This window comes from Rissa tridactyla, chromosome 6 (genome assembly GCF_028500815.1).
Source record: "Rissa tridactyla isolate bRisTri1 chromosome 6, bRisTri1.patW.cur.20221130, whole genome shotgun sequence".
NCBI lineage: Eukaryota > Metazoa > Chordata > Aves > Charadriiformes > Laridae > Rissa > Rissa tridactyla.
Genome location: NC_071471.1, coordinates 53,017,184 through 53,045,021, shown reverse-complemented (window position 1 = coordinate 53,045,021; position 27,838 = coordinate 53,017,184). Strand labels below are relative to the sequence as shown.

The window sequence follows — 27,838 nt, the reverse complement described above, 5'->3', positions numbered from 1 at the left end:
TACTGCTTTTCAACTTGATGCCTATGAACTAAACCAAAATAAAGCACACTAATTCATTTCCCCTGCTTCATTACTTATGGATGAGACCCTCTATAAACATAGTAGAGGCTATGAATAGTTTCAACTTCTTCCTGCAAACATTCATAAGACTCCTCCTTTCCATCATATCACATCTCTTTTTCCATGACACTTGTGTGTGCAGGAGATAGCAAGATTAAGGACAGCAAAATTTCACCTTGTGAAAATTATCAGAATCAAACCATTCGTCCCATGCCTACCCCACCCCTTCCAAATCTTACTCCTTTACCTCTTCTCACATCCTCCCTCCACACCTCCTCTGCTTCCATTCACATTTGTTTCTCCTTTCTCTGTGACGTTATATAGAACTGCTCATACCACTGTGACCTTTACCATTTCAATTTCTCCGCCCTACATTACGATTTAAGTCTTCAAAATACTTCACAATCTGATACTGAGTGACAGCGTTGACCACACACACATTGCTAAAAATCAAAGTGCATAATATACCAGAATCAAAAACTGGCCCATGGTTCTTTTTTCTTCTGCACTTACCTTCTTAGAAAAAAATCATAGTGCTAAGGGTGAGATTAAGATCAATTTGCTACAAGCCAAGCAGTTTCCAAGAAAACAGCAACCCTGTGGGAAGCTACATTAAATACCTTCAGCAGATCCAGTTTCAGATGTAGTTCCCCTTGAGTAGAAGAACAGAGGGCCCCTATAATAATGCTCATATATTCTTCATAGTTGATGACTGATAGCTGCTCCAAGATGCTGAGAGTAGCACTCCTATAGCACTCATCATCCAAAAATATCTTGATATATGGCACCATTCCATAGTCCTTCAGAACAACTGGGGACAGATATGGTATCATTTGTTAAACTGTGCTTTACTTGTAGTTTTCAAAGGCAGATTTTCAATGTTGGTGTGAAGTGACACATTTCTACAAATACAGCAGGAGAGGCAAGACGAAGAGCTGGTTAAGCTAAAGATGACACAAACTGAAAGGAACAACTAGGGATAAAATGACTGGATGACCATGGTTTCTAATCATCAGAGATGACAGCTTCCCAATATAACAATGAATGAAAAGGAAAAGATGCCTTATTAGTTTTCAGCCTAAACATCTCTTTAGTTTATGAAAGGGACTGTTTGATAGTGGATGACAACATATTTGGGCTGTGTAAGATGCTGCAAACCTGATGACGCTAGGATTCAAGAGTGAATTAAGTGAGTGGATTCCAGTACTCAGAAGAGTTCACTTCTGTATTACTATGTTGCACAAGATTCCCCACACGTGCACCTCTTAGACATGCCAATACTAAATGTACGAGTGTTACTCAGCGTGTATTTGATCCCATCAAGATTTCAAATAATAGACACCATGGAAGAAAATCTGGATGAACAAATAATACACAAAACTCACACACAGAGTTTTGTTTTCCACAAGGTAAATTTGCATTTTCTATGTTAACACTTCAGGAGTATCAACATAGATAAAGGAAGCAGGGTGACTGCTGGGATAAGACTGATTATGCAGCATGAGAACATCTTTGCCACATTTCTTCCTGGTGCAACACTGTTATCCCTAGACTTCTAGCTTTTGTCCTCCCCTTCTCACTGAAGCACAAGAGACAGAAAATTTGTTGGTGCTCCTTAAGAAGCATTGTGGCCATTTACCACCAAATATCACAAAGGTAATGCACTCATATGTCATATCTTACCAGTGTTCCTCACAGACCCCACTGTAAGGGCAGCCACCATCTTCAGCATAACAGCATTTAATTCCTTCTCAGTGCCTTCTTCCAGACCAGGCTGATGGGTTCCAGCTGTCAGTATATTAAAATTCATAATACAATTTATACAATACATAGTTAACTGTAGCTAAAATATATCAAACCAAAAAGGAAAACCTGTTCTCCAGCAAATTCTACTTCTCTTAAATATAACTTAGAAGCTACTTGAACCTTAAAATGAGCAACAAGATACAGACAAGGTATCGTCTAATCAGGGTCCAGTCTGGAATTAGGAAACACAGGTCTGATTCTATGCTCTTCAGACCGTATCTCTTGCATAACTATAGACAATACTAGTAATAGTGGTGTTTCCACTTCTCAACTGATGTAGAGTTACCAGTTCAGTGATACCTGCTAGGGTAGGAACACACACAAATAAAAGAACATTACAGATTATGAGCTATGAAGCGGTAAAATATTATAGCAACAGGGAGTACTTAAATACCTAAACTAAAAGTGAAGAGCAGAAAGCCTCCTGCAGGTTCAAAAGCAAACATTTTCCAGGATCAGACAGTGTAAGGTAGGTTATTTTTAGATCTAAAAGACTTGAAGTTTGTAGGCTAAATTTCTGGAAACCAAAACAGAGTAACAGCGCTCACTTTACACAGTGTCTTCCCACCTGCCCCCTCTTCATCTGTGTGTCTAAATTTACAAATTACATAGCCATTCAATCACTCATTCTATAGAATTTAGATCACCAAGTGATCTGACACAGTGAAATTAATGCAAAGACAGAAGTAAGCCCCTATGCACAGCTTATAACCAGAAGGTGAGTTTTCAAGAACCTCGGTGTTTATCTTCACAATCCGTATCTAAGTACTCTTGTACAAAACTCTAGTTCTCTGGTGTCAAGAATGCAAATCTAAGTGTCCTTGCAGGTAATGGATGTCTGCATTCCGGAACTTCTGTTGCAATTCATATTCCTTCTGTTGCTTGGAGTAAACGTATATAAATAATTCAATGGTCCTTGCTGCATCAGAACTTATACCTAGTACTTTGGGTCCCTCCTTCTTTACTAAACTACTATTGCACTGAAATTTAACGGCATTTCCCAATTCATACAGCACAGAAAATGTTATTGTGCATTTTTCTTTCTTTAAAATAGCATTTATAAACTTTTATATATGTGAGCCTGTCCCTTAAGACAGCTGTACCCCACAGTTACCACACCAGGACTATTATCTTCCTGTTTTCATAACAAGAGATAACTGTATCAGATGACAATGAGTGGCAGTAATTGTGGGTAATATATGGCCAAAATTCAAGAAGCTGTTTTCCATCATTAGTCCTCAGGACTAAGTTGTTACTTTCAGAGGAACTAAGCACTGTGGAAAACTCTTTCTTTCTCTACTCTCAAGCTGGCATCCTAGAGAATCTCAAATTGAGACTTGTTTAAACATGTGGGCTGAATGGTACCTTCCAGAAAGATTCATCCACAAGAAGGGCCGGAAGGAGGATCCGGGGAACTACAGGCCAGTCAGTCTGACCTCGGTGCCTGGGAAGGTCATGGAACAGATCCTCCTCAGTGCCATTACACGGCACATGCAGGAGAACAGGGTGATCAGGCCCAGTCAGCATGGGTTTGTGAAGGGCAGGTCACGCCTATCAAACCTAATATCCTTCTATGATAAGGTGACCCACTTAGTGGATGAGGGAAAAGCTGTGGATGTTATCTACTTGGATTTTTGCAAAGCTTTTGACACTGTTTTCCACAGCATTCTCCTGGAGAAACTGGCTGCTCATGGCCTGGACAGGTGTACTCTTTGCTGGGTAAAAAACTGGCTGGATGGCTGTGCCCAGAGAGTGGTGGTAAATGGAGTTAAATCCAGTTGGTGTCCAGTCACAAGTGGTGTCCCCCAGGGCTCGGTGCTGGGGCCGGTTCTCTTTAATATCTTTATCAATGATCTGGATGAAGGGATCGAATGCACCCTCAGTAAGTTCGCAGATGACACTAAACTGGGCGGGCGTGTTGATCTGCTTGAGGGTAGGTTGGCTCTGCAGAGGGATCTGGACAGGCTGGACCGATGGGCTGAGACCAATGGTATGAGGTTCAACAAGGCCAAATGCCGGGTCCTGCACTTGGGTCACAACAACCCCATGCAGCGCTACAGGATTGGGGCAGAGTGGCTCGAAAGCAGCCCGGCAGAAAAGGACTTGGGGGTGTTGGTTGACAGCCGGCTGAATATGAGCCAGCAGTGTGCCCAGGTGGCCAAGAAGGCTGTATCAGGAATAGTGTGGTGAGCCGGACTAGGGAAGTGATCATGCCCCTGTACTCGGCACTGGTGAGGCCCCACCTCGAGTACTGCGTTCAGTTTTGGGCCCCTCGCTACAAGAGGGACATTGAGGTGTTGGAGCGTGTCCAGAGAAGGGCTACAAAGCTGGTGAGGGGTCTGGAGGACAAACCTTATGAAGAACGACTGAGGGAGCTGGGGTTGTTTAGCCTGGAGAAGAGGAGGCTGAGGGGAGACCTTATCACCCCCTACAACTACCTGAAAGGAGGTTGTGGAGGGATGGGGGCTGACCTCTTCTCCCTGGTGACAAGTGATGGGACGAGGGGAAACGGGTTCAAGTTACGTCAGGGGAGGTTTAGATTAGATATTAGGAAACATTTTTTCACTGAAAGGGTTATTAAACATTGGAATAGGCTGCCCAGGGAGGTGGTGGATTCACCATCCCTGGAGGTGTTTAAAAAAAGGGTAGATGGGGCACTTAGGGACGTGGTTTAGAAGTGGCTCTTGTCAGGGTAGGCTAAAGGTTGGACTCGATGATCTCAAAGGTCCCTTCCAACCTCAACAATTCTATGATTCCATGATTCTATGATCATACACTGGTGAAGGATAGCCCAGAACTGTTTAGGCTAGTGAACAGAACAATAAACAGATAAGATTTCAGAGAGGACGCAGCTTAGTATGTCATAAACTTAGGCCAGTTGGCTTGCAGACAAAATATAGCTACCCAGTATATAAAATTTATAAATCGACTGTAGAAAAAGATTCATTAATTCCTATCGACCTACTTCAACAATCATTGTGAATGACATTAAGTCGTACCCGACTTCCTCAGGATCTTGGCTTGCTTCCTCAAAAGTGCCAACAGTAGGCCTAAGAGCCCAGAGTCACGGAATATGTCGCTGAATAACAGGTCCTTCTGAGTCATGCTGAGAAGGCACCGGAGAGCTGTTAAGGTGCAGAATGGTACTGTGTTTTCCTTTATCAAATACTGAACCTTCTTCAAAATTTCATGGGGGACATATGAGAGGTCTAGCACTATGGACTCCACCAGTCTGAAGAACTGGACTTGGACTGGGTGTGGTTTGAAATGGATTATGTCTGTAAACTGGTTGATAGGTTGTAGTGTCCATTCCAGAAGAAAGAAGTTCACTGTGTCCCAGGCCCATATGGTACCAATTGCCTCCAAGATTCTTCCACACAGGTGCTGATCATTACTTTTCATGAAAATGGACTGCAACACCTGAAAAGCCTGAAGGTTTTTCACTGTCATTCCTGTGGGATAAAACCAGGTGAGATCATTTTTACATCAATGTTATTTAACACTGCAAGCACCATAACTATGATGTTAAATCATGTCTGAGTGTGGAAATAGGAGTCATAGACATGAGGGATGTGATTGGGAGGCATGTTCTTAACCTTGGATCACACCCTACAGCTGACACAGTCAGTTCAGTTTGATGTAGGTAGCATTCAGACTCCAGCAGCATTAAGCTTCTGATGACATCAGAAGATGTCATCTCATATTCTTTCCTCCATCTTACCACACGTAATGAATAGAGCTTCATTTTTCTATGACCCACCTACATAGCCACATATATATGCATGTGTATATATATATATGTATATACTGTACCAGAAGACCGTGTCTGTTCAAAATTAAAGTGCGGTAATTGCGGGTGTACAATGTTGCCAGAAACTTTCAGTTCAGTTTTTCCACAGGTTGTAAGGCAAGTCAGCATGTCCAAGATCTCATCCAGATAGGGGTCTCCTTCATTTTGCTGCAACCCCTCACACCTAGGAACAAAGTTTAGGACAGTCATATGCTCATGCCATAGTCATACAAACATTTTGGATATATCACCAGGTACTGAGTACACAGGAGCTACCGAGTCTGTTTTACTGTCTTCCTGTCTTATTTCCGTGACTTGTTTAAGCATCTTATAAACAGTAACTCCACCAGTAACAGTCCCCACCATGTGGGACATTCTGAATCAGAACAAAACTTACAAACTGAAGAAGAAAACTGAAATGACACTGTAAGAGTCTTCTAAAGAAAAGGAAGATAAATGTTGGAATTTAGTCCAGTTATGTGTACTTTAAAAAGAAAGTAATTTTGTGAGAGATCAAAAAATTAAAGCAGATACTTCACATTAAAAGGTAGGCATACAGTTGGCAAGGTAAGCAACTGGCTAACTGAGATAAATAACAGAAAAATCTCAGCCCTTAGGAAGGGAAAAATATTGCATTGCCTGAGCTTTGTGAATCAGACATGAAGGTGGTATATCTCTCCTACATAAGGAAATAATTTGAACTGTAACCCCATATTTGCCATAGTTTAGACTGAAGTGAGAGTCTATCAAAGGGCAGCAAGCTGCTTATCATGTTATCCTATTCTGTACTGCTTAGAGGGGTCAATTCTTAAGGAAAACTGAAGCACCTGGGCATGTATTAGTGTCAGAGCAATAGACTGATACCAGAAGTTAGGAAGATCTCAGTAGAAAACAGAACAAATATGTTCTATTTTAATCTAAACAGGAAACCAAGGGACGGGGCAAATGCTAGTATCCATTTTGGCAGGAAAGAATGCAATCAGCAAGATTCTTTTTACCTGAAAAAGAAATTCCAAACATCGGAGAAGGGGAAGCCTGGTCACAGAAAACATTCAGGAAAGAAGCTCTCTGTCTATCCCTTTCTGCCAGTATAAACTGGGAAGGGAGACTAATCTGTGCACCTGTATGCTATCTTGGTCTCTCCAGCTTAGTTACATCCTTAGTTAGAAAGGATGGGGACACTCATAGCCCTTACTTATAAAGATCAGGTGTTTCCCCCCTTATATGGATAGAATTTCATCAGAAATATACATCTCAACACAGCTTATTTATAAGGCAAAGCTAGACAATCTATGGTAACTAAAGAAAACACTGCCAGAAAAAGACAAACCTTTTTCCAATTGTAGGTTAATAATTTTGTGCCATCCAGAGATCATCAGAAATCATACTCACCTACAGATATCTTTGGATTCATGATTCAAATTACAATCCTCTAGATCCAAATTACAAAATTACATCACCCCCAGTCTAACATACTGGACAGGGACCAAAGTTCTTGCACATGTTGGAGAAGTACAAGAAGAGGCAAAGCCAGAACAGAAGCAACAATAGATTGAGAAGATCGGGAAATGCTCTCTTCATATGATATTGAAGAAAACGAGAAAAAAGCTCCTAAGTGCTTCTGGGGAAGTGGTATAAGGTACTGTTTTGACATAGCAAACTCAGAGCCTGGTTAGACAATGCAAGGAGGCAAAGACAGTAAATGATTCCACTTTGTACTTTTGATTAGGATAACTACTGGGGATTTGTGCTGATATGTTCATATTCATCTCAGTTCTGAAGAACGTAACTATTTAAGTTTGGGTAAGGTTTTTTGTTTGTTTTTTGCACAGCAAGGAGATCCACTTTCCCTCCCTCGCTGTCTGCATTCCTGGACCAAGAGTTCACCTTAACTGTGACAAATGTCTCTGACCTACACCCCCTCTAATACTAATTGACGAAGAACCTTTGTCTTGTGTTCGGTAAGTCCCTATCCCACCTGTAGACTAACTTCTCCTACTGTTAATTTCCATTATGGTTTCAGCAGAAGTAGTTACGTACTGCTTCCCTTTCTAAAACAGCAATGAAAGACCCACTATCAGTGTCTTTATCAATGGCTTTGCAGGCACGCAGGATTACCTATATGATTCATATTTTAAAACAAACCACCATGTGTTCTGAAAATTAAATTTTACCATCCTTTAGAAGCCAACTAAAAACATCTCTACTTACCTGAGTATAATTTTTAGCAGGAGTTGGTAGCCATCGTTATTTTCAAACTCTGTTAACAAAGCTGATGATATGGGATAGGAATCTTTCACAAAGCACAATACAATACTAGCAGCTTCACACACATCACAAGCAGGTATGGTATCAGCCAGTTTAAAGAGATTCTGAATAGCTATTTTAATGCAGTCCACAGCTGTGGGGAAAAAAAAATAAAATTTAGCAGGCATTTAAGAACTGACTGTCTAGCAAATTCGAAGTTACTAACAAAAATGGAACAACAAGTTTCCAGAAAACGTTATTTCCCAGTAAAATAGGAGCCCGTTAACTCTTCTCCTAAAAAGACAAGAGGATATAGGAACACCACACTCATCTCAGAGGCTACGTGAAGAACATTCCTGGTTTTAAAGTATGCATGCATTTCTTTGCTTAATCCCCAGAAGCTGATTCAGTCTCAGGAGTATAAGCTTCCAACGCATCCACTCTCCAAAATTCATATACTGTGAATCCAAGGTAAGTGGAGGCTGACATGTTTAATTGTCTTGTACTAAGTCAATCACACATTCTGTGCACAGTTCACAGATCAAGTCTTTGCTCAATGAGGCATATGTAATGGGGTATACACATCTTGCTCTGAGCAATGAAGCCTTGTCTTTCTTGTCTGATCTGATGTCCAGTCCTTCCAGGCCAGCTTCGAAATGTCTAAACAGTTCAGTACTCTTAGAACTATTATTCCTCAGTCTTTCAATCTCACCTGGAAAGCCAATTTTTTTTATTTTAAAATAATAAAAGTACCTATACGCAGTTATTCCATGACAAGGAATACCAATAGTAAAGTGTGGATTATAAAACTATATTTTTTTCCTTCTGAGAAATTGAGACTCATGGCCTTTGCACTTCTTAATAATAAAAAAAACTGCTTACTCTAATAAAGCCTAGAAGAAATGAGGATGTAATTCAACCAATCATGATATTGTCCCAAAAGACACTGTTCCTCTTGCAGTGCCCTCAGCCTTATATTTAGAGTGTGCATGAGCCTTAGGCTCACACATTGAGTCACACAACTTAAAAAAACCATAATACATCTTGTCCTTGCCTACATTAGTGTGATCAGGTGGGACTGGCTTTTGCCTGTAATTTTATTTTTTTTGTATAAAAAGCTTCAGTTTTCAGATAGCTACCAGTGCTAAATAAAGCTCCTGTCTAGAAAGCCAAAAGCCCATGCTTTGCAGTTGATTCCCTACCAGATGATGTAGAGATAAAAAAATTTATCTCAGGGAGACTCTTCTTGAGAATTCATTCTCAGTGGAGCTATGAGAAAAGGAGAATCAAAATTACTAAACCAAACCTTGTAAGTACACAATGCTGGTTTTGGTCTGAGCCTTTGAAATAGTTCTCAGCACACGGCCTGTAGGTATTTTCCATGAGTGGCTACACTGGTCCCAGAGGGAAGCAGTTGCTATAATTAATGACTGAAGCTTATCAGCTGCCAGAAGTTCCTCTACACCTTGTTCCTCTCTGTACATGTTAAGCATTATCTGAAAAGAAAACAAACATCAGCTACAATAAACACCTCTACAAAATATCTTGGAGATGAAGAAAAATCCATTGGGGGAGGCGGGAAATCATAGTTTGATACTAATACCAGGAGAAAGGATGCAGTGAAATGAACAATCTATACCACTAGGATATCCTACGATATTCTCAATGGACTTTTTTTTTTAAACAAACAAATAAGAAATATAGTGGAATCATCTCAGTTTGTTTTATACTGTTCTTGATGCTTCTTCAATGGTTTTCAGTCCAAACTTACTCTTTTTAGCAGTTTGAATCAATCACTAGCTAAAAGCTTAAGATCTGAGTACTCAGGACAAATGAACTCCCAGAGACGCATCTCACCTTAACAAGCATTTCCTGAGTTTGAGTGTCATCCTCGCTTGTCTCTCCATCATCACTGGTTTTCTTCAGAGGAAAAGTAAAGAAAAGGTACAGGCACTGCATCAGAGCAGCTGGAAGGCCAGATCCAATGATGTTGCACATAGTTCTCTAAGTAAGGAAAATAAAAATCAGCCCCTCTAGAAGGTGACCACAGTTTCCTTGGGTTTCTACACACCAAATGTACGCATGGCAGCTGAAAGAGCTACTTGAGCATTTTACTCTTACAAGTGCTCTAGGACACACAAGTGTGTCAATTATAGAGCATGGCTGTACAAATCCACTGGACAGAAGTAAACACACTGACTGTGTGTTGCCATAGCTGCTCCCAGGACTTCCCACTCCAGCTGAACTACAGCTTTGACAGTTATTTACTTACTATGTCCTGCATAAGGAGACCTACAGTCAATAAAGCAAACAACCTGCAAACTAACTAGCAGCTAAAATAGCAGTACATCCCAGGCAGACAGTGCTGCTTTTATCATTAGTTCACAGAACACCCTGCAGCGATAGAGGCCTAACATGTTAAAAGCATGAATTCTCATTCCCTCCTTGACCCAGCATAGCAGCAATTTAGCTATAACGCCTTTGCTTTTGTAACATATTGAATAACTACACACACACTTCTAATTATAGCTTTTATAAATGCAAGAGACACCATTTCTCCACAATGTTTCTCAACACTTAGTTTCTTCCCATCTTCACTGCGGCTGTGTACAACTTACAGAGAAGTCCCAATGTGCTTGCTTGGCACACAACAATTAAAAAAAAAAATCAGCAGCAAATTAAACAGAAGAGGGAGGTTTGTGATTTGAAGTTTTGTGAGTGTGTGTGCTACAAAAAACAGCAATGTCTTAGATCTGTGAAAAACCCAAACCTCATCAGAAACTTCAGGCTGTAACTAACTATAAATAATTTTATAAAACTCCTTGTGACACAGAACATGTCCACTAGAAGCTGACAGTAAGATTTTATTTCCATGTACCTGAATAAGGATCAGCTCAATGTCAGGGATAAACACACCCCTGACACCCATCACCTGGGTATACTGCTGACGCCAGTCTGCATCTACATACAGTCTGATGGGTGTACAAGCAAATTTTGTGAAATGCTTTGAAATGCTTCAAAGTGAGCAGCTATCAGGATGGAAAATCCAACTACTGTATTACCAGACAGACAGATCCTTACTAGTCATGGTTTTGATATGTTAGCTGGAGTGACAAAGGTTGAAGATCCACAAGGGGGGGGGGGAAAAAAAAAAGAAAAAAAGATAAATCAGAGCAACATGAGAAAAAAACAGCTGCCTGATGATCAAAATAAAAAGGGTATCTGAAAGCACAGAGCGCTTACTTCCCTCCTTTAAAAAAACCTAGACTATAAACCTGGTGGTGTGTCATCTATCTGACCCTGGGCATGCTGAATCACAAAGCATTGGAGATAATGCAAGCATTATGAGACTTAGGTGTTCCACTGTTGATTGGCTACCCAGCTTCTCTGAAATAAAAAGGAAAAAAACAAAACAAGACAAAACAACAAAACCAACCTTTGTAGACGTTTCTCTTACCAAGTCAGTCTGTGAGAGCAGATACACTGATTTCAGGAGCAAACGGCCATCTTCTGCTTCCCCTTTCTGTTGCAACAATTGCTCCAAAGCAAGACGAGCTTCCTCTGTTACCACAAAAACATTAAACTTCAATTCCTTAATGAAAGATGAAAATACTGCATTGATCCTTTCTTAACAGATCTGACAAGTTTAACAAAGTTACAGTAGCAGGAGTCCACTGAAGTGAACAGAAGGACATAAAAGGATTTTTATCCAGCATCAGGCTCAGGTCAGTTCATGTAAACTACATGTTCCAAACTGACAAGCTTCACTGGGAATACCAGCTCAGTTCATGAAGTCTGCCAGCTGACCAGTGCTAAGAATTTACAACAGCTATGAGGAAAGCCATGTGTGGCTAGCAGTATTTTTTTCATTAAATAATGCACCTCAGAATAGCGTGTAGCCTACTCTTTTACTGTTTAGCTGCAGTATTATACATTTCCAGCTACAAAAGTTCCAAAAATCAAGGTCATCACAGCATACAAGGTCAGATCTTCAGTGCAATCACCCAAAACCAGTGCTAGCTCGCACCTACCAAAAGATCTGGCTTGCCACACTTAGCATTCTCCTGTTGCCCCTTTATTGCCCTAATTGTAAGTACAGAGGACAGCTGAATGTCAGCACATTCCCAGAATAAGTGGATGCAGTAGTTACGGTATGGGATCATTACCTGCAGGTTTGCCATTGAGGTTCCTCTTAATTTCTTTTGTCAGAAGCTTGGAAACCTCACTGGCTAATAGCTGAATGTTGGGGAATACGATTACTCCAGCAGACTGTTCCCAGGCCTGAAATCCAAGTGTAACTGTTAAGTCTTTCTGATACAGCATGTCTTTGGTAGATTGAGAAGCACTAATAAATATAAACAAACAAACATAAAGCTAATATTGCCCTGCAAATTTCCCTCCCCAGCCAATATAGTCCATTAAGCAGCATTTGCCAGACAGGCAGGAGCCTGACACTACAGATACAGAAGTCAACCTGGAACTACCTTTTGAATCATGTAATGCACGTACTAGAGAGCATTTACATTATTTTCTCCATTTAATACAATCAAAACAAACATAAATGTTTGCCATAGCCCCTGTGTCACTAATTATTTGTATCAAAAAGCATGCTAGTCCTTTTTGAAATACAACACCCTCTACCCTGAAGAGGTTATAGCTACAGTTGTCCAAGAATTTTTCAGTGCAAGTATATCCTTCTCCAAAAACTTGCCTCCCCAAAACTGAAGTTAGTCATAAACAAAACCCAAGTTTTCAATGAAATAAAAATTTAAAATAAAAATTGTATTTTCTCCATTCAGTCAGTCATTGCACAGTCTCAGCTACTTAGAGACTGAAGTGGGACTGGAAGTGCTGCTCTCATAGAGCGTTTGTAACAGCTCTGTCAAAAAGACACGGTAATACAGGACTACTGCTCCCAGGCAGCAGTATACTGGCCAAGATTCACCTGAAACTTAATGATTTCTTTCAAGTCAATAAATTTATATAAAAAAACCTTAATATCACAGAACAAACAAACAAGCAAAATCCTTTATGGTTTGGGTTGTTTGGGTTTTTTTTAGTTTGGGGTTGGAGGAGGTGTGTGGTTTTCGTTGGTTTTTTTTTTTTTTTTAAATACATTCATAAAGTTTCTGCCTTGCAATTCTGCTCTATTTTAGGAGGAAAGTAAAGCTCATAAAATCAGCATTTCTTTCAGGACAGAAATAATCTTTGTTGCAAACTAAGGAAATAAAAGAAAACATGAGGAAATGGGCTGAAAAAACAGAAATATTCTAGCCCAAAAGGCACTAGGATGTGATTTTGCAGCAATATGTGTTGCCTAACCCATCTGCCTATGAGGTTAAGATGTAAGCTGCCAGGCCTGGAATGACAACCCTGCCTGTCCGGGAATTTACATTACAAGCTAGCTTACAGCATGAGTACAGATCGGTGCTAATACAGGAAAAGATGCAATTCTAAAATTCTGAGACTATGACAGTAAATGCTTACTAGTTCAGGATTTCTAAACATTTCCTATGCTATAATAAGCACCCCAAAATAGGAAGATATAGTCCTAAATGCATAGCTAGCCAAGGAAAATAAATGTATAGACAAGTTTATAAACAATTTATAAATAAGTTTATAAATCACTTGTTCAAGAATGGACAAGCAATTCAATGCAAAACTGACAAGAGGAACAACAGCAAGACTTGATGATTCCCTGCTCTTTGTCTGACAAACAGATCCCCTCTCAAATACTTCTTAGCCTTGACTCTGGGGAGGAAAAAAATATCCAAAAGGAATAAAAAATATTCCAGTAGGTTAATACTATTGCACTCAACTGGCCTCTGAGGTTCATGTACTATTATTTTTATAGAACATCCAAAGCTACACACATCAATATATTAGGAATAGCGCAGCATTCATCTCTAAATACCAGGCTGAGACACCTCTGTTCCCAGCAACCTTGCAAATTTTCTTTACAAAAATCTCCTCCTTCTAAAAGCTCAGAAAAATCAAGCTGTAAGGCCAGATGATGACAGGAAGGTAACAAAAATAATAAGACATCTGTTCTCCTAAAATAATTTGGAGCAGACACCCCATAATACTGTCTGCCAAGAAATCAGTACAACTCTTTGTGAAAGAAGTTGTTCTATAAACATTATTTCCTTCCCTACCACCGCTTTCAATTACTTGTTCTTTCTTTGCTGATGGAAGCTTGTGGACAAGCTATTTCTTTCCCCAAAGTGCCAGCTGTCTATCGGCAATAAGGCCAGCACTACTTTTTACTTAATTTTACTGCATTGACCTCTGGAACTGCACCCAACTCTCTTTTCTGGGCTACAAAAGAGTGAAATGCAATCACACAGTCTGCCTATCAACTAATTTTCAGTCAATCAACAATACAAAAAAACCCCCAACATGCTGTTTTTTTTCACATGGTGACCATAAATGATTTTCAGAGACCCTCTGTTGCAGGAGCAAGGTCCACCGATTCCTACACTTCTGATAGAGAAATGAGAGAAGAACTGGAAAGACTAGAAGCAAGCTGGGCAAACACAATGACAATAACCCCACAGCTACTTAAGAAGATACAATGTTTGTCATTAAGCTATACCCTTTTTCAGAAGAAAACAGTGATAAATTCCTGCCCCTCTGCCTCAAAGAACAACACCCTCTGAACACTTCAGAAATAACTTGTTATACTCACTCTTCTGCTAACAGAAAGAGCAAGGAATATTACAGAAGTTCGGACCATACTCAGCAGAGAGCAGTTGTCAAACATTCATAGCAATGCTACCATTGTGCAAATATTGTGTGAAGTCTAACTCACTACAGATCAGGCCACTAATATTCTGATTTAATTTCATAGGTGATCTATCTGTGGGTCAGACACCAACCTCTAGAATACACTCTCGTTTAAGAACAGACCTAATCAGTTCCATATTCATCTTTAAACCCATAAAAGATCTGTATCTGGAAGAATATCAACCTGACTTCATTCCAGGATGTCTGCCTTCAGAGGAAACTCAAATAATATGGTATCAATGTAATCTGATTTTATTTCTTCCTCTTAAGGCTGTTTCTACATGTTTAAGACTCTGCCACAAGTTCCCTGTGTCTGCTGTTGCCATCTGTCCTTCCTATTCCATACTTCATGGAGAGATGCTAGCTCAAAAGCCAGACATGTAATAGAACATTCTGATACTTTCTGAGATACCAAGAAGAAAGATACAGAGGGCACATTAAAATGACTCCCAGCCTAGGCCTGAATCACAATCTAACATTTTCCTCCTACACCTTTTCCTTCTACATCAAGAAGTATCCATAAATAATGAGCCTCCACACCCCAGATGGCTCCTGTTAGTGCCCTCTCTCTCTCCAGGCAACTGAGTAAGTGCTAAAGTACTCTAAGACAAAATGAGAGAGATGCACTGGCATCTGCGTGATCAAACAAGGAAAGGAAAAGCAAGAGATGAAATCCTCCAGGGAGGGCAAAGACTTATGCAGAGTCCCCTGTTAAATAATAGTAAGGTAGTTTCTGTAAGAACTTCATAATATGTGCCACTCAAACTGAGATGCATTTCCCCAAGCCAGCTCAGAGGCTTCGCACAAAGCAGAAGGCTGGTACATGAAGGGAGTAAAAGTCATATGAAGAAGGACATGATGACTCAAAGCTAAAGGGCCGGATCGTCCGTAATGTACTCCTAAATCAATGATGCAAAGACAAAATGCTCTAGCTACATATCTGAACCTAAATGCCTTCAAAGCATTGCAAAGCTCACTGATACATCTAAGAAAAGTGAAGGGGAAGAGTCTCTCTTAGACCACAAAACCAAGTGTTAAGCTAATGAGAAATTCACATGTCCATTCTGAATATATTCAGAATGGACATATAGAGAATTTAAAATCCTCTCTTTGTGAGCATTACTGCAATCAGAAAGTAACTTTCTTCAAACCTAAAACATGTGAAGTTCAGCCCTACAGAAGGGAAACTCATGACAGTTATGCATATGCACATTGGCAGTCCCTTAGCAATACTCAGCTGGCCTCCTGGGCAATAGCTGTCCTTTGACCCACTGGCACTAAAGTTTATTTCTCATGTGTCATGATAAACAAGCAATTTCGTGCTTTGCTGTTCAATTTTTAATTCCGAAAACATCTAGATTTTATAGCTTTTGTCACCTTTGTTCAGTAACAGTTTCCTCAGTCCTTTGAAAATTTCACTCCAAAAAATGACCTTCAAATGGAAGGCATTCTTGTTATTCATACTTAGTTAATGATCAGTAAATCTGAAGTTATTCTATAGAATCTCGTCTTGCCAAGGTTTGTTTATTTCATCTTCACTATATGGTATTCAAAAACTAAAGCCGCAACAGAACTCAGAAACCTTGAGATCTGAGAATTTCAATTTCATTGTAAATTTGAGACAGGAAAACCTCGGCAGGAGAACATCACAAAAAGCCTGCAATACATTGCTTACAAGAAGGGGAGGGAGCACTTTGGAGAGACAATAGCAAAGCCTATTTTTGTTGGGATGAATTTATACCCTTAAAATATTAAGGATGTATGTTTTACATGGAGCTTCAAGAAGAAGGAAGACAGGAGGTCTGATAACAGCTCTAGGAAAAGCAGAATAGATGGCTTTTGCTCCAAGCAAAAAGGCTTTATCTTGTAAACAAGTTGTTTCTGCTGCCTCAGAAAAAGAACAGTGCAATATTCAGCAAGCCATTTAAAAAGCAGATCCATGGAATACGGTGCTTCTCTACAAAAAATTGTCAGATTATCAGTCTTGATCTGACTTTGAAGAGCTGAAGAAGGAACACTGCCCCTTCTCAAAGCTAGAATTTTTGTGAGCTGATAAAGCAGTGGTGAGCTCCCAAGAGAGCCAAGTATGCCCCAGCACATGTAGTGCCATATGCAGAGAGACAGAGATTCATTTCCAGTGACAGGCATGTACACAGAGCAACAGCTCTTCTGCTCAAATATAGCCTTCGGTCCGGGAGGAACACTCTTCTATGCAAACAACTCCAGAAGTTGAGAGGAAGTGGTGAAAAGTGAAAGCTTTGTTCAGTAATCATAAAATATCTGTAGGGCTATTTAGACTAAATGAGAAGGTTGCTTCTGAGACTGCAGGCTATACATTCACTGCCTTTTCAGACTCTTCCATTCATTTTGTCTGCACTGCCTTGGAGCAGGGAAAACTTGTGCCCCAACACAGCAAATTTCACCATAGGTATCACCAGATCCTACCCGCAACTCAATTGGTTGCATCACACTGAGACGAATGAGAGACCTGCTTCAGTGCTGCTGACATCAGCATCTACACCAATTTCAAAGTCCTGCTCTGCACCAGGACTTACAAGCTTCACAGGTTCACGCTCCATCCAGCTGAATGAAATATTTATTACTATATGGAAGCTATTCCTGCTTTAGTCTCATGGACACCAAAGATTTCATGGTCCTGTGCACAGTGATTTCCCTGCACACGTAGTTAAAAATGTCCCTGTCACTACAGAATACCACTTTTCATGTCCCACAATGCTTCATATGAACAGAGGGACAACATTACTAACTTTTTTTTTCCCCTCACCTACCCACTGACTTCTTTTTAGAAAAACAGTTCAGCTAGGTAGGGAACAGATGGATTTGAGTTTGGTCACTCACAAACGCCAAAAACTCACAAGAACAGATGGCTGAAATATGCCATCATTAAAATAGGTTTTCACCAAAAAGATTTTATTTTCTTTTTGAAGGATTTACATAGTAAGAGAGTGTAAAAAAACAGAATCCATACCCATGAACAACCAAGGTAATTCAAGAGAAAAACAATTCTTCTGTACTGCAACATGGCCACAGTGCACTTTAGATAGGCCATGTTTTCTGCTCCTCTCAGTATAAGCTCTGCCATTCTGTCGCTGTATGGTCCACTCAAACAGTTCCCTGTACATTTTGCATATTCTAGTGAATAAAACCAACAATGGCTCTCATCCATTACAGAGCTCTTCCAGTTTCACCTTTCAACATGGCCATCTCAGAAATTGTTGGCTGATGGAAGCTCTAGGGCATGGGTTAGGGCAGCCTGCTAACTAAAGCGCTCTCGTTCTCAGTTGTGTCCTTCACCGACAGTACAACTTTCCTCTCCTCATGCCACAGTTTCCTTGTCTATAACACAAATCCTCTCTCAAACACTAAAATTAGATATCAGCACTGTCATCAACCCAAAAATTCCATCTAAAGACTGTAACCCTGCATTTCCCCTAGCTGGCTGCATGCCACAACCACATTTTCCCAGACTGAAACTGTGCTCAGCCCCCTGCTAAGTAATAAAATAGATGAGGCAGACATGAAGCAGCGTCTTTGAAACATGCCTATCTCATCAACACATCCCTTAACTCCAAGAATAGAATTTAGCCATTCATGAAAGTAAAGCAGTGCTCCCCCACATACTTTTCTCATGTCCCCCCCATATACTTTTCTTATGCTAACATAGCAGGTTACTTAGACAGAAGGAGGACAAGAAACTGTTTCCCCAGGATCCCAATGAAATAACAGTTATTATAATCTAAACAAAGGGATCATGCTCCAATTAACTCCACTGGCAGTTAGGGTGACCACACAACAGATAGAGCAACAGAAACTCAAATTTACATCCTTAGCATCTGCACCAAAGGCAAAAAGGAGAACAAACCTTTAAGAAGAGGGGAAGAAAGTCCAGCAGCCTTCTCTGTTGCTCCTCTGGGATGAGAAATGGAGCCATCTGCTCATACTCTACAAACTGTCTGCCTAGAATCTCCCACTGGAGGGTATGGCTCTGGAGTGGCTTGTCCTTGCTGCGTGCAGGCTGTCCTGGCACTTCTGCTTTGTCTCCATCATCAGGGCTTTGCTCTTGCTGTCCTGCTTTGCCAGGTGAATCCTCCAGCTGCCATGTGAGTTCAGCTGCTGTCTCCATGCTGAAATGAGACCTGAAGTTAAAGATACTGTGTTATTTACAGTTAGCATCATCTCTTAGCAGTCAACTGTCCCAATGAGCCTAGACACTGACTATTGGAGTTGGGGAGTTTACAAGTATGGAAACGCTGGCAGCCACTGACTCTTTTCCAATTCTGATAGCAAAGCACTCTGCTCCTGGACAAGTGCATTACTATCTTGCAATCACACGACCCATGACACACGTGCGCATATGCTACACAACTCATCTGGGCTTTGGCAGGACAAGCTGGTAAACCATGAAGGAAATCCAGATTCCAGCCTGAGGTTTGCCACCAAGCCAGATCCTCTCCCTATACTTCAGTCACCCCAATTGTAAAACAAGTCATAACTGTTCCATCATCAGACCTGGAACAGAAGAGCACTACCTAAGAGCAAGGTTACATGTTTCATTGAGAACACATGCTAAACTAAGCTGTGCATCTCTGATGCATTCCCCAACTACAGTGTGGCTGAAGCACTGGCTGGAACAGCAGCTGTGTAAAAAAGCCAAGGAATCCCCACATGGATGTGCTGGTCCAAATAGGCAGCACCATTCATCTCTTCTATCCTGCATACGTACAGCTCTGTTCAAGAGGTAAGTATTTTCACTACAGCCTTACCTGTTTTGCTGATCCTGTAAACTGAAATGGATATGCCTCAATGAAGTTGCTTCTAGCAGCCTGATTTCCATCAAATTGAGCCTACAATGGGTCCATCTTGCACTATAGGTAGAGGAATCCTTCTGGTACCCTCATCTCAACTCCAAGTCCTCTCCTCTACTTTCCAGCCCTGTTTTCATCCACAGTCTTCTGGGAGGTCAGTGATACAGCGTGGAATTCACAGCAACCCTACTCCTTTGCCATCTGTGAGCTCACCCTGCTACCCAGAGCCTACATAATGACAATGCTTACAGCAATGGCAATTAGGCTTCTCCAGTTTCCATCAAAATCAGCCATGTGCTTATTGGTGTCTAGGACATCATCTCACTACTCAAAACATGACGCACACAAATTATCATAGTGTGGGCAGGCAGCTGAGGAGTTGTCACCAAGATGAACATAGCTCATCACTTTACTTACCAAATACATTGTCTTTTAAGAGCCTAGAAGAATCTTTAACACATCATTACACTTCCTCAAAGTAAAACACCAATGTACCTCCATTTGTAGGAAATGGGTTCCTTCTCTACAGTGTCTCTTTGATTGGCATTCTAGCTTGTCAATAAAAATGCCAAAGCAAATGTCACTAAAAAAATAAGTCAGATTTCCTGCTCTACCAATACATATACCCCTTAAAATAATTTTTTAATAAAACTATTATGAGCCTGGTTTAGAAATTATGAGCCAACACCAATACTATTTTGGATTCTTTTCGTTTGCCATCCATTAGTTGTGCAGCTTGCTTACTGCTTGAATCCTGCTCACACCAAGCCAGATGAACCAGTTTCACTTCCACACTCACACAGTAGCTCCACATTGCAGAGGTGAAGAGGGTGACATTATCTTGTCACTGTGCACCACAGCACCTGCAGCAAGCTGATGGTCCCTGCAGACATGCATGCTTGGATGCAGATTATGATCCTTCACACCACAGAAGAAGGTAACTTACTCTACCACAGCCCATACTCCATCCTTCTCTAGGAGATGGAGAGCTACAAAATTTTGATCAGTCTCCAGGGATGTCAGTCTGGAACTTCCTCCTTCAACAACATTTTGTGTTTCACTGCTGTTGTTTTCCTTAATTATCTGTGTTAAGACAACACAGCCCGGTGAGCAGAAAAAGTGTGATGACTCTCTGTACAGAGTAAACAGGAAGAATGTTCCTCATGACTGCGTGGGAGTTACATTTGTCATATGTTATACTTAACCCTGGTATGGGATTTCAGCCCACTTGACTCATTGTGAAGCTGTACAGTGTGTTAAGAAAGCCTGGGTACTGTTTTAGGGGTTTCAGTGAGCATAGTTCAGAGTTACTTTTTCAATGAGGCTGCTCTCGCATCCCAAATGGCACCCTTCCCAAAGGAAATCTCTCACCTTGCAAGCTACTCTGCTAAGCCTATATCAATGCTGAGTAACAAGTAACTCACTCCCAGTGCCTACATTCACTTTAGTCATTTGTATAGAGAAACCCAAAACCCTTTATAGAGGCATTTTACAGATCGTGAAACTGAGGCATGGAGAAATGAAATGAAGTGCTTACGCTGGCTCAGAAGGTCAGCGACTGACCATCAACATCGCTGCTTGAACTGTACTGCACTGAATGGCACCGCAAATGTGATTACCAATTTTCTCTCTTTCTATTCATAATTTACTTACGAGGCCTTTCTTGCTGGTGGCACAGCTAAGGCAAGCAGGGCTGGTGACTCAAAAAATTCTCACTCTACAGATCTACGTAATGAAAGAATACTTTTCCTCTCCACAGATATTATTAAAACCAGATATGCACATGCAACATCATTAATGAAGACCTTAATGTAACAGACTATGTAAAACATTTGAGTTTACACGGAAATCTTTAATCTACAGAAGTACATGAAAGCAAAATGAGGATTGTGATTTGCCTTATTTACTGCAACTGTCTAGACAACAAGAGGTATACTAGAATAAATATCAGTCCTCTAGTATTAGTCTTGTTGTCTCCACTTGCACTATCTCCTTTATGTATTCCTGCTCCTCATAGCCTTTTCTTGCTTCTCGCATCTACAATTTCATTCAGACTTCTAAATCCTTCGCATTTTCTGTTTTTCTTGGAGGATAATTATCCTTCCAGACCAATCACAACATCACAGGGTCTAGCATTCAAGTATCTTTGGTATTAAGGATGGCTTAGATACTTTGAAAATATCTTTTATGTTGGCTCTCTACTACATCCCACCATTTGTACTGATCCTCAGTGTAAATTAATGGCTTATTTTAGTTTTGATAAGTTTTAAATATTACAATGATACAAAAAGTAAGTCTAAATAATAAAGATTTTAAAAGATATGAAAGTGAAAATACATCAGATAAACCTGATGCTATCATTCAGAAAGTAGTGTCAGGTAACAGAGAGGAAGTGGAACTTATTCATGTATTTTCCCTTTTGTTCTAAATGAAGCTTGCGTGAAATCACACTGCAATGTGTCTACGCCTTTTCAGACTGGTAAGACAAAAAGCAAGAAAAGCCTGACCAAAGCTGGCAGAAGGACAGGCAGAACGCTGGTACTAAAAGCCTACTGGCTGAACAAGCATGACTTTTAAAATTACATCTTAATTATATTTATCTGGAATTAACTCCCCCAGAAGTCCAAAGAATGATCCCATACAGCTACAAAATCTCAATCTGCACCAAGACCAAGAAGTTTGCTTATATATCTAAAATAATTTGTTATCAGAGAAGAATCTCATGACAAGATGGTTGACCAAAACACAATCAAGTCTCATACCAAATTTCAGAGTATGGTCCACTTTTTATGATAAGTATCTGCAAAAAATGTCAGATATTTGAGCACATATGGAAATCTTTAATCTCCAAAAGTATATGAAAGCAAGATGAGGACTACAATTTGCCTTGTTATTTACTCCAACTGTCCAGATGACAAGAGACATATTAGACTAAATATCAGACCCCTAGTACTAGCACTAACTGCCTTAAGTATTCCTTCTCCCAATAGCCATTTCTTGACTATTAAAATTTAGGATTCTGGTGACTATCAGAAACACACAGCTCACAGCACTCCAAAAATCCACTGGGTGATATCTCTTTATACCTCCTTCCTTTCCTTGTCAGCCAAGATAAGTCTGCTCATTAAACAGTCATACCAGACAATCATTTTAAATGTTAATAGCAGGGATTCCACTACCTCCCCAGGAAAGCTGTCGGATGTCATAACAGACCCAAGCAGTAGAAGGCATCACTTGTTTCTTTTATGAACCATCTTATCTCACAAATTCCAGTTCTCTCCCAATTCAATCACCAACTCCCTCTTTGTGGCTTACACCATTTTGCTCACAGGAAATGACAGTACCTCAGAAAGAAAACTGTGCCAGATGCTGTCCATCTACTACTCTCTTACCTCTCTCCCTCTTAATCACCTCGGTTCTTCCTCCCTGAACCCTCTCTGCTTTTAAATTATCTACACCTATCAGTCCTATGCCTACTGATCATACTTGACATATTTTATGAGGCAAACCTAAAAACGCCACCAAAACCATTTACACTTTGATGTCACTCTATTTACCTTCTCCAATACAAGGACTGCAATGAACTAAAACATGTTGCAAAATTAAATATCCTACCCATCCTTGCCAGGTCCATTTAATTGTAAATTTTATGGGGAGGATATTCTCTCATCCTAAGTTCTGGCACAGCGCTTTAAAAATAGGAACCTAACCTGGCTGGTGTCTTGAAACACAAATAGCTGACAAAATACAAAGAACAGAGGGGTTTTAAAACACTTGCCAGCTTAGAGAATGTTGAGTATTGTTCAAAGAATAAGTCCTATTTCGGTAGGACATGGCCCCTACTTTTTCAGCAATATAAATACCATTTCATCTTGTTTCAAGAAGGTTTGACATTATTACTGCCAAAGGAGTTGCATTCATTTACATTAGCACTTCATTTGTCCAAGCATACTTCTACTTTTTGAGTACATCTAAGTTGGACAAGGCATTTCTGCAGTACAACCTCACAAATCGTTTGTTCATTTTCAAACACTTAACTGCATTTCTCTTTATTTCTGCTTGAAGACCATCTCCATGCAATCCAAAAGTAGCTATAAAACTGACTTAGGCTCTCCCTCATGTACCCACTCTTCATTTTTTCCATTTTAAAAAGTAGTTTCTAAATATCTAATTGGGAACAGTTTCTTCTCTGACTTGCATATACCCTTACTGCAGGCAAGAGAGACGCAGAGATATTGGGTATATGTGCTTTTGAGATGTGGTCCTCCTGGAAGTGATGTCCCCACCTCAAGAGCAAACAGAATGCTTCTGGTCAGTCACAGACAACATAGTTGCAACAAACTTGAACAAGACCAGGGCAATTCTGATCACCTCAAAACAGCTCATTACATAAGGACATGCAGTTAAACAAAATCTAACAAGTCTCTACCAGCAGCAGCAGCAACAGATACACCCCTTATATCTGCAATCCTGTTATCATTCCTAGATTAAAGAATACAAGCAAACCGCTCATCCTTTTTCCTTCTTGTACTGCCGTTTAGGGTGAACTTTGGCTGAAATCTCTGCTGTTTGAAAATGATCCTACCACAACAAACCAGTTGCAGATAATACTGAGTTTCCTTCAACAGTTAACAGTCTATTCCTTTTGTTTTCACAGCAAATCTCTTGACATACCTGGGCTCCTAGATTTGGCAGCTCCTGTTGCAGTCAAAAACCACATGCAGAGAAATAAGCGTTAACTGCTTCAGTCCTACTAGGCATCTTGGTGCATGCAGCAGCTCCCACTCTGCTCTTTAAACTTTCCACTGTGAATCACCTGATTAGCTGCTGCACTTATTTCCTGAGGAAAGCAGAAGTGGAGAACAAATGAACCACATGCTCAGGACCTGCCAAACCCCCAAAGCAACTTAGTAGAATTCAGCTTATGCACAAACCTGGCAGGCATTGCATGCTTCTCCCTGGGTCAAGAGTAACCAGGCATTTCCCTCCATACCGTATCCAAAAAGAAAAGGGGTGAGGGGTGGTGTTATTTCATTTTGTTTTTAAATTTTTGGTTTACCAAACTACAGGAACACAGCACCACAAAACTCATGCTCTCTGTGCTCTCTGTGCAACCTGTGCCCAAAGGACAGGCAGCAGTTGGGAGTCCTTGCTCAAATGCAGTACCCTTAAACTAAATACATTTGAATGCAGAGGTGAATGCAAAGTCCTCGACCTCTCTATGGAAAAGGTCAAGGCGGCTGCTCAGATCAAGAGGCAAACAAGCACTGTAAGCTCACTGACAACATAAAGGAGCCTAGACCAGCTACAGGGTTGGGGGAAGTCTACTTCTCAGTTGTCTAGCTGCTTTTTTGTTCTCCCTAATAACACACCTGAAAGGCTTTATAATTAGTTTCTAAGAGGAGATGGAGTTCAAACAGTTTTACACAGGAAATACAAGTGTTTCCTGAACTGCTTCTCCCTGAGACCTTGAGAATCAGTGGAATCATGGCCTTACAGTGACTGAAACCTGAGGGGGTTTTACCCTAGGTCGTTAAAGTCATCTGTTTTCTGTTAACATCTACTTCACTCAATGCCTGAAAAAGTATTCAGGAGGAAAAATAACTTTATCTTCTCAGTGTGAACCTCGCTGAAACACACACAGGCCTGGCTGCGCTCAGCACTGCACCAACATGGCTGCAAGGCCTCTAGGCAGGTCTGACACAGGCTGAGCAAGCTCACACGGCCTGCGAAAGGCTGTGCCAAGACAGCCACGAGGCTCAGGCCTTAGGCCATTCATGTATTAGCTGATAATTTCCCAATCTAGCCAAAACTATAGTGGTGAGATGAATGGCAGAAACACAGAGACGCAGAAAAGAATACCAAGCCATAGAGAACATCATTGCTTTCCCTTTCCTAACTCAGAAGCAAGCCTTAATGTGGTCCACTTCCACTCTTTTTGTGTCAGTTTAAAACCACAAAACAGAAGGCCATTAGCAGCAGCCCCTCCATGCTGTTTCACCAGAGAGGCTTATTTCCCAGTGATGCCCCCCTCACTAGATGCTATCACGACTCAAGCAGTCATACAGTCATTAGTATATTTCTAATCCACACAGCAGAAGCGGAAGCACCATTTCTCTTTTTCATCCTGCACAAACTGCTGATGGGGCTGAAAGTCCAGTTTCAGTACGCCCTCCCACTTAATCTCTGCTTCACTGGAGCGGAACAGCTGTAACCAAATTATCTGTAGTAAAAATAACTCAAGGGCTAAAGACAAGCTACTAGCTAATGTAGTAGGAGACAGTGCCACAATGCCCTTTGTCAGTTTGGGTCTGTTTATATTACCAACCCCTTGCACTGTGCCTCAACCTACAAAACCAGAGGGAAAAATCCTTCCTTCATTCTTTTTTCCCTAGTCTCACAGGGGGAAAAAAAGGCATGTCTCCCACATACTTGCATTTGGATCTATGTGCAGGAAACCTAGCTCACAGCAAGGTTTCTTGGTCTAAGGTTTCTAGAAAGGGCATTAGGAGCTAGCTCTACCAACGCTGACTGGAAAATGCCATCTGATAGGGGCAGCACTCTGAAGCAGATCATGCACGGCCCAGTGGAGATGAAATGTCCTGCCTGAGCTGGACATAAGTGGGCTTCCTGAGGCAAGGATCTGGAGATAACTACAAGGGTCCACCTGTCTCACAGCATGAAATAATGTCCCTTATGTAGATTCTTATTAAATACCTCTCTTCTTTGCCATTCTAACCTCCACACACAAGTGGAAAAACCCTGTTTCATGCTTTTGTAGTAATGATACTACCCGCACAGAGGTATCTTTGTGGTCCAGAATGGCTAGAAGCACAGCATTTCTCCAGCTTGAAGCTGGAGGTCAACTACTGCACGTTTCTCCTGAAACCCAAGTTGCAGTACATTTCAGTTGCATTAGATTCATCAAATGGCCTGACTGGTTACACCAAGAGCAAACGTGTGTCCTCTGGCAATTGCAGTGCAGTTGCCATTGCCTGAGGGGCTGATAGTTTAGCCCCCCTGCAAACCCAAATGGGATGGAGCTTTGCCAAAAAGCCTGTATTTTTCCCTTCAACAAGTTTTCCTCCTTGGAGGCATAAGAAATAAAGTGCAGGTGATTTTGCTGAGACAATACATTTTTCTGCTGCACATTCATAACCTTCAATCTAGAAAAAAAAGCCAGTTAAACGCATGTCCCTTTCAACATTGCAAAGCGTACAAAAGTTGAGCTAGCTGCCAGGTTTTTTTTCCACTCTTCATTTTTCCTGCTAAAATCCAGCTATCTTCTTTCTTTTTTTTCTTGATAAAAAGAACGTTGATTAAAAAATGTTCATCAAATCATTTTTCATTTCTTTAACATCATAAAGGGAAGCGGCACTGTTTCATTTTCCTCCCCTCTTTTCCATGGCAGAGCAGAAGCTGACAGAGAGACCGCAGAGAAAGGCAATGCAAAAATTTAAACCATCTGCTTAACCGTAATTTTCACTCATCTTTTTTCTCAGTAAACCTGGAAATCTGCAGTGAAGGAGCTGCCTAGTTCAGCTCCTTCAGCAAATCTTCCCAAAGAAGTGAAAGCAGCAGGCCATGAAGCGGAAAGCCACAGGATGGAGAGCTTGTGCAGCTCAGCTCCCCTCTCCCGGCACACACACAGGGAGGCCTGGGGACAGCCACCCCACCTTTTTGGCCAGGTTTTCCCTGGAGGACAGAGCCCCGGGGAGGCGGGAAGCAAAAGACACTTTCTGCCGGTGCTGCCCAGCAGCCCTGACCTGGGGCAGGGCCCTGGAGAGGTACCTCCCCTCCCGGGGCCTGCAGCCCCCAGGGAGCAGCACCACCTCTGAGGAAAATGAGTCAGTGCGTAGTGATGCACAGCCACACTGTGCAGATTGTAAGGTAAAGTGCATATTTGGACACCTGCACAGATAACTAAACTTCAGCTTTACGTTAAATGGAGCTCATGCTGATAAAGCCATGAGACTGGTAGCTTGTAAAGATGTATCTGTGAGGCAACGTTTCCCGCCTGTTGCCTGACAGCACTCTTGGGACCACAGCACTCTGGATTGGGAGGCCTAGTGATACCGCTCTGGGACTGTGACTGACAGGCTGTAAAGAGACAGGGCAGTTTGCAGTGTCGGTGCTGGAGTAAAGCTCCTAATTTCTCTCAGGGAAGGAATCCATTTCCTTCCCCTGGTGGGCCTGCAACCCATCCTTGGTGCCCCCCAGCACCCAGCCTGCACCTTTGCGCTGGTAAGGTTTGTTTAGTGCTAGCAGTATTAGGTGATGAGGATAATTTGTTACATGGAATTCTGCTATTTCAAAATGTTTC

General features: G+C 41.1%; 1 protein-coding gene across 7 annotated transcripts in view; it reads right to left on the bottom strand.

The window, feature by feature from the left end:
• WDFY4 (WDFY family member 4) overlaps window positions 1-27,838 on the bottom strand; it is a 155,905-nt gene that overhangs the window by 126,963 nt on the left and 1,104 nt on the right. For 4 of the 7 annotated variants that reach the window (XR_008467017.1, XM_054205511.1, XM_054205513.1 and 1 more), the window contains exons 2-11: window positions 18,573-18,846; window positions 12,070-12,184; window positions 11,361-11,464; window positions 9,761-9,907; window positions 9,210-9,399; window positions 7,868-8,057; window positions 5,680-5,840; window positions 4,866-5,318; window positions 1,744-1,848; window positions 681-871 (exon numbers count right to left, since the gene is read on the bottom strand). Coding sequence is in view for 6 of the 7 variants with exons in the window: in XM_054205511.1 (XP_054061486.1) it covers window positions 681-871; window positions 1,744-1,848; window positions 4,866-5,318; window positions 5,680-5,840; window positions 7,868-8,057; window positions 9,210-9,399; window positions 9,761-9,907; window positions 11,361-11,464; window positions 12,070-12,184; window positions 18,573-18,846 (1,930 nt within the window). In the remaining variant the exon portion in view is untranslated. Of the gene's footprint in view, window positions 1-680; window positions 872-1,743; window positions 1,849-4,865; window positions 5,319-5,679; window positions 5,841-7,867; window positions 8,058-9,209; window positions 9,400-9,760; window positions 9,908-11,360; window positions 11,465-12,069; window positions 12,185-18,572; window positions 18,847-24,189; window positions 24,356-27,838 lie in introns of all 7 variants that reach the window. The other 3 variants (XM_054205514.1, XM_054205515.1, XM_054205516.1) reach the window with 3 other exon arrangements.